The 12,729-nt window shown below is 44.3% G+C and overlaps 1 protein-coding gene across 1 annotated transcript in view; it reads right to left on the bottom strand.

Moving 5' to 3' along the window:
- The window catches only part of DDAH1 (dimethylarginine dimethylaminohydrolase 1), a 134,159-nt gene extending 131,752 nt beyond the window's left edge, over positions 1-2,407 (bottom strand). The window contains exon 1 of the mRNA XM_004752674.3: positions 1,970-2,407. Within this exon, the coding sequence (XP_004752731.1) occupies positions 1,970-2,272 (303 nt within the window). The 5' untranslated portion in view covers positions 2,273-2,407. The remainder of the gene's footprint in view (positions 1-1,969) is intronic.
- Positions 2,408-12,729: the final 10,322 nt, after the last annotated feature.

Genomic DNA, 12,729 nt, shown 5'->3' on the forward strand with positions numbered 1-12,729 from the left:
ATATGCTCCTGTAGGAAACTCAAGCTGGGAGGAAGTGCTACAAAGCAGATTAGGATGGATCCTAAGGTGTGAATATGACTCCCCTTCACCGTGGGAAGGGGAAATGTCACTGTAACTACCTCAGTATATAGCAGACTTCTCACTGCTCAAAAAAAAAAGAAAATCTTCCATGACCCACTGTTAAGTAAATAATAACAACCACCATTCATAAAATGTCCTACCCTATAAACTTCAGATGGATTAACAAATTTAGTACAACAAATTTATGAAATAAGTGTTAGGTCTACTTTTCAGGTGAGAAAGTTGAGGCAAGAGACACTTCCCAAGGTCACAGAATTAGCTACAATCTGATGTTCCTATCCACCACACTGTGAGGTCTCTGGCAGAGAGCCACTAGATTGATAGAAGAGTGAAGCCAGCTTAAAATGTATGCCTCAAAATCTGACAGGGGAGAAGGATCACTGCCCACTTACAATCGGGAAGCCAAAATTTGGAAGGTTTTATTATAGGAATAAAATGAAATGGATGATTAAACGAGCAACAGCCTCTTGACAGGAAATTGGACTACCCTCATCAAAGGAGTACCATTTTGAAAGCGTTTTTGAAACGTCTTTTACTCTTTTAAATACAAACCACAGTTGTGCCCTATGGCCTAGGACACACCAGAAGTATTCACGTGGGGTTATATGCTTATCAGTTTAAAATAGAGTGGGCCATCTCAATGACTCAAAGGTGTGGCAAAGGAAATAAAAGGTAAAGAATATGAGACCGGTTATTCTTTTTGTTTTCTGCTAAGGTAGGGTGAACAACAGCTGAATTGTCTCAGTAAGAAATAAATGCAATATACTTATTCTCTCAGCCCATGTATGGTTCTATCAACTAAGTAGTGAAGCATGTGTAGAGTAAGCATATTTTAACTATGAGCTCTATGAGGCATTTCTAATGTCCACCGAATAAAGACGAAATGGGGAGGGAGGAATCCCTAACCGTCCAGATATGAAAGAAACCAGGGGCTTCTTGCAATGCCACTTGATGCCAACAGAAACAGAGTCTTGAGGCTGGGCTTTTAGCCTGGTGATAAGGGGAACCCATGCCAGATGGCATTTTAAAATCCATTTTCACTCTCTTTCTCCCCATTAACCTGCCTTGGGTTTAAAGCCATCACAGCCATTTTCACAAGCTGCACTATTTGAAAGTAGCCACTTTCCCTTGCGAACACACAAAGCTCTAATTGCTGTAAGTTTAAAAACATCGTAAAAATCACGGAATTTCTGAAACAACCATTTTTAATTAAACGCACAGACACACACCCCCAACACCCTACGCCGAGGACAGCTTTCCACACCTCGCCTATTCATGAACACGTATTCTCAGCTCACCAACAAACCACTCCCCTGACACTCGTCGCTTTCTGCCCGACTCACTCGCCACCACTAAAAAGTAACTCGGGACGCCCTAGGTCTGTGCCACCAACACCGGGTTGATTCCTCAGGCACGCGCGGCTCCGAGCCCTAGGCAGGACTTGGGGGCTTCAGTGTCACAAACCAGCGCTGCCCCCCCAAGACTCCTCCCCCAGCCAGGAGCAGCAACCCTCTCTGGGAAACGCTCAGAGTTGCACTACCGCTACCACTGTTCACTCTTTACGCATAAAAAATGCCAGTGAGGTGGATTCCCCACCCCACCCACCTGCCGGAGTCCGCACCACCACACTCAGTCGGGGCGTCCTGGAGGCACCCCAGCTGTGCCGACAGCCAGGAGGCGTGAACAATGAACTTCTCTCTCTCTCTCTCTCTCTCTCTCTCACACACACACACACACACACACACACACCCTCTCCCCCAAAAGGTGAAGTTTTGAACTAGCCGGGGGCCAATTTCGCGATTCCGCCGGCAACTCCCGCGCGGCCGGCGGGGGAGGGCCCGGCGCGCGTTCCCGGCCGCGCCCCTCGCGTCGCGGGGCGGACAGTTACCTCCTTCCTCCGGCTGGGCGCCCCGGGTCGGGTGATGAGGGCCGTCTCCTCGCACACCACGGCCACGTCTTCCACGAACACGCAGTCGGGAAGGCTCTCGTCGGCCGGCAGCTGCACCACCTGCAGCCCCAGCTTGCTGCCCAGCACGCCCACGTAGAGCTGATGCTGCCGCTCGGCACGGGCGAAATCCACCTCGTCGCCCTTGGTGCGCCTCAGCGCGTGCTGGCACAGGGACTCGGGCAGCGCCCGCACCACGGCGTGGGTGGCCCGGCCGAAGGCGGCGGGGTGGCCGAGCGCTGCCATGGCTCCAGGAGGCGGCGGGGCGGTGGCGGCCGGGTCCTCCCTCGGGCAGCGCGCGCCGAGCCTGCGAGCGCCCGGCTGCTCCCCTTGGCAGCGGATGAATGTGGTGCAGGAGGAGCCCGGCTCGCGCCCCGAGCCCTGCCCGAGCGACTGAGCATGCCCAGAGCTCCCGGCGCTGGCCCGCGCGCCCACCCCGGCGCTTTCGGGTTTGCTGCAGCCGAGGCGGGAGTTGCAGCAGCGAGCACCGCACGAGGAGTGGGCGGAGGAAGCGGTGAGCGCCGGAGCTGTGCGCAGTGGGAACCTCGGTGGACCCGGGCCCGCGGTTACCTGTATTCCGCCGCAGGTGCACACCTTCCATCGAACCCAAGGCGCCCGTGAAGATGCTATGGTTTGAGCAGAGTGCCTGGAGGGCTTCGTCGTGGTCAAGAGGCCAAGGGATGGGGTGATTCCTTTGTGGATGAATACTTTGACCTTTCTCCCTCCCTACTCTCTTAGTCCCAGGTTGCCCTACACCTGGTACCACCCCCAGTTCCTAGTGTGAGGATCCGTTTTCCTACCCAGATCCGCGAGTGACCTTTCACCCCCGGTGGCCAAGAGATTATACGAATGTGTTTCTTCCCATCTGTGAGAAAGAGGAAGAGTCCAAAAACACATGTTGAGAGAAGATCAGAGGTATAGAAACACAGTATTTCAAGGACAATCAGTTGTCCTGGACAACGGGATTCAGGTGTGTTTGTCTCCAGGGCTCACAGATGTAGGGAGGCAAAGACCAAGCGTGTTTTCCCCACTATAGACAAGCGCTCCCCTCGCGCAGTGTCAGACAAACATAACATAACAACTTCGCATCACTAGAAAGAAGGTTTCCAACCTTCTCCCTGGCATTCCCTTCATGCCATTACAGACTCCGTGCAGTTCCCGTGGTGTTTGTTGAGTGTTACTTTTTCCATACACATCAGGGAGTGCCTTTCCCTTCATAATGGCACTATTTTTCTCCCCTTACCTATCACAGATTAAATAATCCTTGGGTTCTGTTTCTTTTGAGAAGACCCACTCCAAAAACCAAACCATAACTCCAAAATGGTCTCAGGTAATAAGCTTCTTTTCTCAGATTCTGTAGCACATTTCTAAGTTAAAGATTGATTAGATCATGAAACATTAGATTTAGATGAGACCTTAGAAATCCTCTAACTTCCCACCCAAAGGTCCCGAACTCCAGCTTAAAACATACATGATATTTTAAACTTCTTTCACTTAAAAAGTGTATTCTACTTTTGAAGAGCTATAATGGTTAAAATCTTCATTTTGGACTTAAAACCCACTGGTCCAAATTCTGTCTTCTAGCATTACCTAACAAGTTCATATTCTCTTTCACAAGATTGCATTCATGTTATCTGAAGACAGTTCTCATATCTACGTTGCCTGACACCACCCTCCCACCCCTCATCTTGGCCTTGACCCTGAACCACCAAAAAGTAACTAGTGATTTGGGTTCCAACATTCTGATCATCTTCCTTTTGACACACACCAGTTTGTCTGTATCCCTTTAACTCATGGTATTTGGAATAGAAACAATTCTTCCTGTGTGTTGTGACCAGCACAGATGACGGCAGGACCCTTGTTCCAGAGACTAGACTTCTATTCACACCACCTAAGGTTGTATTCACTTTTTTAATGATCCAGTGTCAAGGCCACAGGCTTCTTGCCAGAATTCTGATCCTAGTTTTTAGGAAATGTGGGCTTCTAGGAGCAGATCTATCTGAGGATCCTGGAATGATTGTCCCAACTGAGCCCAAAGAAGATGTGATCTGCCTTCTCTCCCTGTCTCAAAGGTGACCTGAATGTAAATGCCAGATGCCATGGCATTTCTCAGCTTCAAAAGTGAGCGGTCTTAAGTGAAGGACAGCTCTTACCCTGACATAGGAGAGGGGCCAAAATTAAAATAACAAATCTTTAAGACCTACTTTGTTTGACTTCTGCGACAAGACTCAGAGGACCCAGACTGCCCTATCTAACTTACTGTCTACTAACTTACTGTCGGAAAACACTTAACGGTGGCCTCAGACAGGGGTTTCCTCTAACACTACAGCTGAAAGCCAACCCATGTGCTGTTCTTGTCCTGGCTATAATATGGAGCTTTGTTCCTCCCCCCAATTCCAACCTAAAATTGAGTCTCCATCTACCTCCAATTGGCCCCTACCTAGCAAACTTAGTTAATGCCGGTGCCCTTTTAGAGCCTAAATAATTTGCCTGTCACTCAGTGCCCTGAGCCTAACTTTGAGTGGGGTCCCATGTACCACTCTGGGCTCATGTGAGCCCAGCAGCCAATTAAAACTTGAGATTTTTTTTTTCTGCTAGCCATGTCTTTCCATAGCGAAACTGGGCCACTGTGTTTTAAAAGTTTAATCTTGTAGTTATCCTTATTAAATGCTATCTGCTTCATTCCCACTTGCCTAGTTTTGATTCTGCCATCTTGTGCATTATTTATTACCTCTAGTTTCGTGTCATCTGAAATTTGATAAGCATGCCTTCTGTCTCCTCTAAGCAGTTGTCAAAAAGTGTTAGAATGTATATGTCAGTGAAAAGAATAATAAGAACACCAACTCCAGTAAATTATAGTTTACATACCTTCCTGCTTGAGTAATGAAGGACTGTTTTTAGGAAAACAGACTTTATTGAGCCTAATACATTTATAAATTCATTTTCCCCAAAAATATTTATTGAAAATTCCCAGGACACAATGCTGTATTACATACTTCAGAGATATATAAGAAGCATAAAAACCTGATCCTTGACCTTAAAGAGCTTACAAACCTCCCTGGGGAAACGAGACATCCAAAATTGAAGCTATGACAAGGGCACATGAAAGGCACAGAAAACAAAGTGCTATAGGAATTGAGGGAAAGAGATTATCATTGTGGTTAATGGGTGTGGAAGAGAGATGCTTGGAGGTGAATGGACTTGGTTTAGACCATCCATTTTTAGGATGTGAATAATTGGAAGGCAAGAATTCTAAGGAAAAGTACATGCAAAAGCCAGACATACATCGCAGGGATAATCTATTCAATGCACACATATATTGGTTAAGATAACTCTAGATGTGACAACAAACAACCCCAGCAAATATATTGGTATAAAACTGGTATAAGTTTGTCTCTTGTTCACTTAAAGTCTACCAAAGTTGGTCCTGATTGGTTCCTGACTATTCTCCCAGAAACATGGAGGGATCAAGCCTTCTTCCATTTTGTGACTCCAACACTTCAAAACATGGCACCCAAACTCACCATGCTCACCTTCCTAAAGCTGAATGAAAGGGAAAGAAGATACAGCACCATGTGTGAGAGGCTTGACGGGCCGTGCCAGAAAGTGAAGCATGTCATCCTTGCTCACTTTCCTCTGACTGGAATTCAGTCACACAGCGACAGTAATCACAAGGAAGCGCTGGGAAATACAGCTCCAAAGGAAGGTCACAGAAACAGCCAACAGGGTTCTGCCCTAGAAAACAAAGGGAAAAATGGGAAATAAAGGTATAAAGGTATTAAGCTTCCCTCACTTGAGCAATGAATAGACAAATGGGGTGGAGATTACGTGTAGCCTCTAGAGCCAAACTCTGTGGGTGGAAGCATGGCTCTGCTATTTTCTTTCTTTCTTTTTTCTTTTTCAAAAGATTTTATTTATTTATTTTAGAGAGAGACAGTGAGAGAGAGCATGAGTGAGGAGAAGGTCAGAGGGAGAAGCAGACTCCCCATGGAGCTGGGAGCCTGATGTGGGACTCGATCCTGGGACTCTGGGATCATGACCTGAGCCGAAGGCGGCAGTCCAACCAACTGAGCCACCCAGGTGTCCCTTTGCTATTTTCTTGTATGATCTTAGACCTCCTTCTTAAAAGCTCTTTGCTAAATTTCATCTTCATCTGTAAAATGGGAAATGGTGAATCCATTATCATAGGGTTACTATGAAGGTTAAGTTAGTAATACAAGGTGCTTAGAAAAGTGCCCAGAAGAGTACCTAACACCTAGTTCAATAAATACTGTCCACTGACAGGTTGTGAACAGAAGGCTCTGAATATGATTTTCTATCAAAGGTCAAATCACATATCCACATTCACTGAATTGTCAGAGTCAGACAGGTATCCTAATGCTTTCCCACAGAACCTATGGTTTTCCTAACTTGACAGACCAAATCTCACCCACAGGTGTTATCATAGATTGTTAAACCCTTGCTACATGCTATGTACTGCACTAGGCACTAGGGATGCAATCATGAAAGACAATGTAGAGTTTATTTATTTATTTAGAGCACATGTGCATGGGGGATGGGCAGAGAGAAAGAGAGCGAGAAGAATCCCAAGCAGGCTCCATGCTCAGTGGGGAGGCCAATGTGAGGCCCGATCTCATAACCTAGAGATCATGACCTCAGCCAATGGCAAGAGTCGGACACTTAACCAATCAAGTCACCCAGTTGCCCCAATAATGTAGGGTTTATTATGGTTAAATTGCCCTTTTTGCACTTCTACACATTTTAGAAACTTTATAACTAATTCCCTGTTTAAATTTCCTCCATTTGAAATACCTAGAGCTGTTTTTATTCTCCTTGGTGGACACTGATACAAAGGCAACTTTTCTTCTCCATTGGTAATATTGCTGGTACTTATATTTGGTGTCAATTTTAGATAGCAATTATTTCAGGATTAAAATAGGCATTCCTTCCTTAGTCTTTCTTACTCTATTATTTAGAAGATTCAAGATTTACTTTCAGTGGGGAACAGGTGTTTGGGGATGGGAGTGGGAATCCTAAAAGAGAATGAGGGGTCAAGGGTATCCTCATCCATCTCAGTGATAAAAATACTGGATCAAGTAAGTACTATAAATATGCATTCTAACAATAAGTCCTGAGTGTTTCCACATAACAGTCATTAAATTTGATGCAAAAAAGGGTTTACAGTAGCAGACACCCATTGTTACAGAGTTTCCTTGATATCCAAGGAGTAAATGATGTTTGGTTGAATGGGCAGGCAATAGGTTATAGACAAGAAGATGGTTTCAGGGTAGTCAGGGCTCTGGTTTCTAAAGTCAAGATGGGTAGCCCCCTAACTTCAGTTTCTTCAACTTTCATCTGGGAATTCATTCACTAAACAAATATTTACCAAGCACCTACAACCTATATGGTAGAATAATATATATAAACAGTGACCGAGGCATGGTAAACTTGACTTTGGCTCCTAGCCTTCCTGCATTCTAGTGGCATAACCTTGGTGTGCCCTAGACCCATGCTTCACCATTTTCTGTCTTGCTCTTAGTCCTGGAGGACTGATCTTCATGGACTGCACCACCTGGGATCCCGTTATTGTTGACTTTGGCTGGCCAGTGGGGCACAATTACCAGAGACTGGAGGGCAAGAGGGGAGAAGGAGGTCAACATATTTATTCCTCCACTCTTTTCCTACGTTTTCATGGTTCTACAACATCCATACCCTTCTATAATTGTAGCTTCTCTATGGTGCCCCCTTTCAGGTGATTCCAGTTCCTGGCTGGTTCGGATAGCTACTTTCATGGAACTAATAAACAGCACACATTCCAAAACCCACTTTTAAGCCCATGACATTGACTATTAAAAAAAAAAAAAAAACAAGATGCCAAAAAAAGGTAAATTCAGCATTTTCAGAAAGAATATTTGGCAGTATTCAATATATAAGAAGGCTGTGTTTAGGGCCATCCATTTTCTCCAGTTTCTCCAAGTGTTTCCTGGCATTGGAATGTTGATCAGAGTAGCTGTAGAAGGTACTGACAGACTCAACATAATAATCATCGCAGGTGCGTTTAATGTAAAGATATCAATGAAAGCGGCAAAGTTAGAATTCCTAACCCTCATGTTCTGGAAAGAAGCTGTAGGTCAGCAGAACTGCTTAACGGTGTTCCTCAAATTATCTCCATCTGGGGGTGGCAATGACCTCCTGTTTTTGCTCGTCTCTGGGTACCCTCACATCCCTTGTTCATTGTCTTTACCCTGTTCATACCTCTAAAACCATTCTCTTCAAAATTCTTAGTTGAGCATGCCATTTGTTTTTTCACCAGGGAGCTTACTTGGGTGACTCACTTAAATTTATATGTAAATGAGAGCTATATGTAAAGTGGGAGTTATAAAACCTTAATCTCTGGGTTGTTTTAAGGCTGAAATGTGACAGCATGGACAAAGGCTTTTATTATGCCCGGCACCATGAAGTCTTTAATTAATGATAACCCCTAATATTAATAGTGTTGTGTTCTTATACAGGCACTATGATGAATACCAAAGTTCCCATCTGCCTTTGTGCAAAATGCTCATTGCCACCATGCAACACACTCAAGTCCTTCAAACGAGATAACATAAAAAAGCTTACCTCAGTAACGGGGATGCCACAAATATTTAGGAAGTGCTCAGCTTTTTCTTCTCCCTACTCCCACCCATACATGGAACATTTCCCCTGTCCAGACCTCTGTACCCCTTCCTATTCCTCTCTTATGCTGCTTATTATTTTCTCTTAGCAGTCTAATAACCCACTGATGCCAGAGTCATCTAATTCATCATAATCACGTTAGTGGCTAATGAGATAATCAAAGCATCCTGAACAGTACAGAATACTACAAAAATGTATCAAGTCTGAACAAGTTGTGATGTTCTGCAAAGGCTATTGTGGCCCTGACATTTTAGAATTCTTTTACTTTTCACTATTTTACAGCTTTTAGCAACATTGTCTTTCCAGAACTATTTTGTATGTTTTTTTCTTAAGTGTATTTTGGGGGGGCAGGAATAGATTGTGGGAAAAACCTTTTCAAATTTTAGGTAATCTAAAGGTTGAAAAAAAGAAAAACATTTCTCTGTAGTTGAAACTGGTGTGTGTGTGTGTGTGTACCTGCTCCTGGGCTTTGATAAGCCCCCTTCATTTCTTTATGAACTGCCGGTGTTGTACTTCCAGAGAATTGTTGTGTTTGCTCTTGCGGTATCAATGCACAACTGTTTCAGCATAGCATCAGAACACGCATGTCCTAGGAACCCTCCTTCCTGCTTCCTCCTTTGCATCAGTGTTACTGCTCTCCTGGCTGCTGCTGTTGCTTCTCCTTCGTCTTCTTCCCCTTCTCTTCCTCTTCCACTCCTCCTCCCCCTTTTCTCTCTACACCCCACTTTTATAGATTTTATGTGAGAGAGAGCGAGAGAGTGCATTATCCGAGGGGAGGGGAAGAGGGAGAGGGAGAAGTAGGCTCCCCGCTGAGCAAGGAACCTGATGTGGGGCTGGATCCCACGACCCTGAGGCCATGATTTGGGCTGAAGGCAGATGCTTAACTGACCGAGCCACCCAAGTGCCCCTTTGTCCCACTGCTTTTACATGTTAGTGTTTAGCTTCATTCTCTTTTCCTCCAACTTTACATGTTCCCTCCTGTGGGTGAACTAATCTAGTCCCATGACTCAAATACCTTCTCAATGCCCACAATGCGCAGACTTTCATTTCTGGTCCTGTAATCTCCCCAGTGCAACAGAACTGCCTAGAAGACGCCACTGTTCTGCTACTCCACAGCAACTCCAAAGTCAACACGCCCACAGGAACACATCATGTTCCTCCCAGGATCCTTCTCTCCTTCCATTCCTTTGAGAGTTTCTCAAGTCAGTAATCTGAACATTAGCTTAGCTTTCTCCTTTGCTTCTGCATTTCATCAATTGTGCTTTACTGATAAATAATCTTCCTAAAACGGCTCATGTTTCTCCAACTACTCTGCTACCACCTAGTCCAGAATATAATTACTGGTCTCCTGGATTATTGCAATAGCCCTCCTATCCAGAGTGGTATTTCTAAACTACAAATCTCACCATGACACTCTCTTGTTTATATCCTCCAGGGGCTTCTCCCATGCTCAGAATGCAGTCCAATTGTCTTACCATGGCCTGCGAGACACCCCTTCACATCTTCATTCTGGTCACTTCCCACCGTTTGCCTTACGTGGACCTTTGCACATGGTGTTCTATCACCTGGAATGTGCTCTATCTCATCCTTGCTTGGGTAACCCTTGGGCTTACTTTAAGACTCAGTGAAGGCAGCACCCCTTCTAGGAAGGCTTCCCCATCCCTCTAAGCTGAATGTGGTCCACCTATATCCATCTTCACTCCCATCACAGTGCTGTATTACTTGCTAGTTGAGGAGCTCTTGGCAAACAGACATATATTTTTATTGCTGAATTGTTAATTCAGGTGTTTAGAGAATGACTTATTAAAGCAATGGATATTATGCATCTTTCTGTATTCTCATCAGCCTACTTCCATAAGAATGGGTTTTAGCTCTTATAAAATAAGAGGATTATAGCAGGCCAAGAGTATGATTCTCTTACTACAAATGCCTGTTAATTGCTGTGTAGAAGTAGAGTTCATGGTCTGGGTTTGAATGGTCTATGGCTCTGTCACAGGTGTGTGTTCTTGTGCAATTTGCCTAACCTTTCTAACCCTAAGACTCTTGTATGCAAAGCAGGAATAGTAATACCCACCTAAGAGGGATAAAATGATTAAATAAAAGTATCTTAAATAAATATGACAGGGGCACCGGGTGGCTCAGTGGGTTAAGCCTCTGCCTTTGGCTCGGGTTATGGTCTCATGGTCCTAGAATCGAGCCCCAAGTCAGGCTCTCTGCTTGGCAGAGAGCCTGCTTCCCACCCACCCCCACCCTCTGCCCCCTGCCTCTCTACTTGTGGTCTCTCTCTCTCTGTCTGTCAAATAAATAAATAAAACCTTAAAAAAAAGAAATAAATATGACACATGTGTACTCTGTCCTCTCACTGGTTTAGTCAGTATTCAGATAGACTTTTGCTCAAATCCTGGCTTCTATACAATCCTGATTAATCAACTTAAACAGAACTTTGAGTTTTCCATTTGTGAAATGAATATGACACCTACCTTATGGTGTTATAAAGACTGAGATGATCCAAGTAAATAAAGCTTTATAGCATATACTGAGAGTAAGCACTCAACAAATGTTATCAGCTTCTGTGATGTTGATGATGAAGAAGAAAAAGGAGGGGAAAGAGAAGAAGAAGAAAATGGGTAAAACCTGACAATAATACGCTTTCAATGAAAGTTACTCCTTTTTCCTTTTCTCATTCCCTTCATTGCTAGGTTAAGATTTACAGACCCAATCTAGGCCAAATCTCATTACAACAAAATTGTCGCCCAGCTTCCCCTGACAAATGGGAACCTTCTTGTACTGAATATTGGGTGAAAATCTACTACATTTTATTTTATTTTTTTAAAGATTTTAATTTATTTATTTAATAGAGAGAGATCACAAGTAGGTGGAGAGGCAGGCAGAGAGGTGGGGGGGGCAGACTCCCCGCTGAGCAGAGAGCCCCATGTGGGGCTCGATCCCAGGACCCTGAGATCATGACCTGAGCCCAAAGGCAAAGGCTTTAACCCTCTGAGCCACCCAGGCGCCCCAATCTACTACATTTTAAATAAATCAGGTTATTTATATTCCATATGCTTGACAATGTACAGGGACGACTCTTATAAATAGTCATGTAAAAAATGGTGTCAGATTATTTCCTTACACTTTTTTCTTGCGAGTACCATTATAAAATTATAGTAGACAGTCCTTTAAATTGGGACATGCGTTATGCATAAAAGGGTAGCTTGCAAAGTTCTAGTGGTTTTTATGGAGAAAGCTTCACCATCTCTATTACCTGAGCTCTTACCTCTGACGTGCTCATTACACATTTCCTTATTTCACCTTTTCCATATTTTCTCTTCTGAATCATCTTCCTTCAGCTCCTCATCATCGTGAATTTACTTTTCTTACTCTTTGTTCCACTTATCTATTGCTGCATGAAAAACTACCACAAAAATCTGTGGCTTAAAACAATCATTTTATTTTACCAGTGATTTGTAAATCAGGAATTTGGGAAGGGCTTGTCTAAGTGGTTCATGTCTGATCCATGTGGAATTGGTTGAGGCAGTTGGAGCTCGAGGCTGTACTTCCAAGATGGCTCCTCACTCACATCTTCAGGACTTCAGTGTTCCTTGGCCTCTCTCTTCTCTCAGTCTCTTCCTCCATGGCCTCACCCTGTGGCTTGGGCTTTTCACAGAATGGTGGTCTCAGAGTAGTCTCACTTCTTAACTGACTGTTGATTTCCCACAGGTGCGAAGTGGAGAATGCTGAGCCATTTAAGAGCTACATGTGGAACTAGCATGGCCTCATTTTTGTCATCCTGTATTGGTCAAGGCTGTCACCAGTCTGTCCCAGATCAAAGAGAGCAGAAATAGACACTAGCTCTTCATGGAAGGAGTGCCCATCATTAATCAGCCGCCATGCTTTTGTTCTCCAAACTCTGTTATTCCAGGGAAGTGTTTACATATCTTTTTCAGAGAATCTGCCTTCAGTTTCTTGAAGTTCTGCTAGCTTCCTGAATTAAAATCAGGGTCTATACATACAGATTTATTTACACAACT

The sequence above is a fragment of the Mustela putorius genome, unplaced genomic scaffold (assembly GCF_011764305.1).
Source record: "Mustela putorius furo isolate JIRA1106 unplaced genomic scaffold, ASM1176430v1.1 tig00003853_pilon_pilon_pilon, whole genome shotgun sequence".
NCBI classification, from domain to species: Eukaryota; Metazoa; Chordata; class Mammalia; order Carnivora; family Mustelidae; genus Mustela; species Mustela putorius.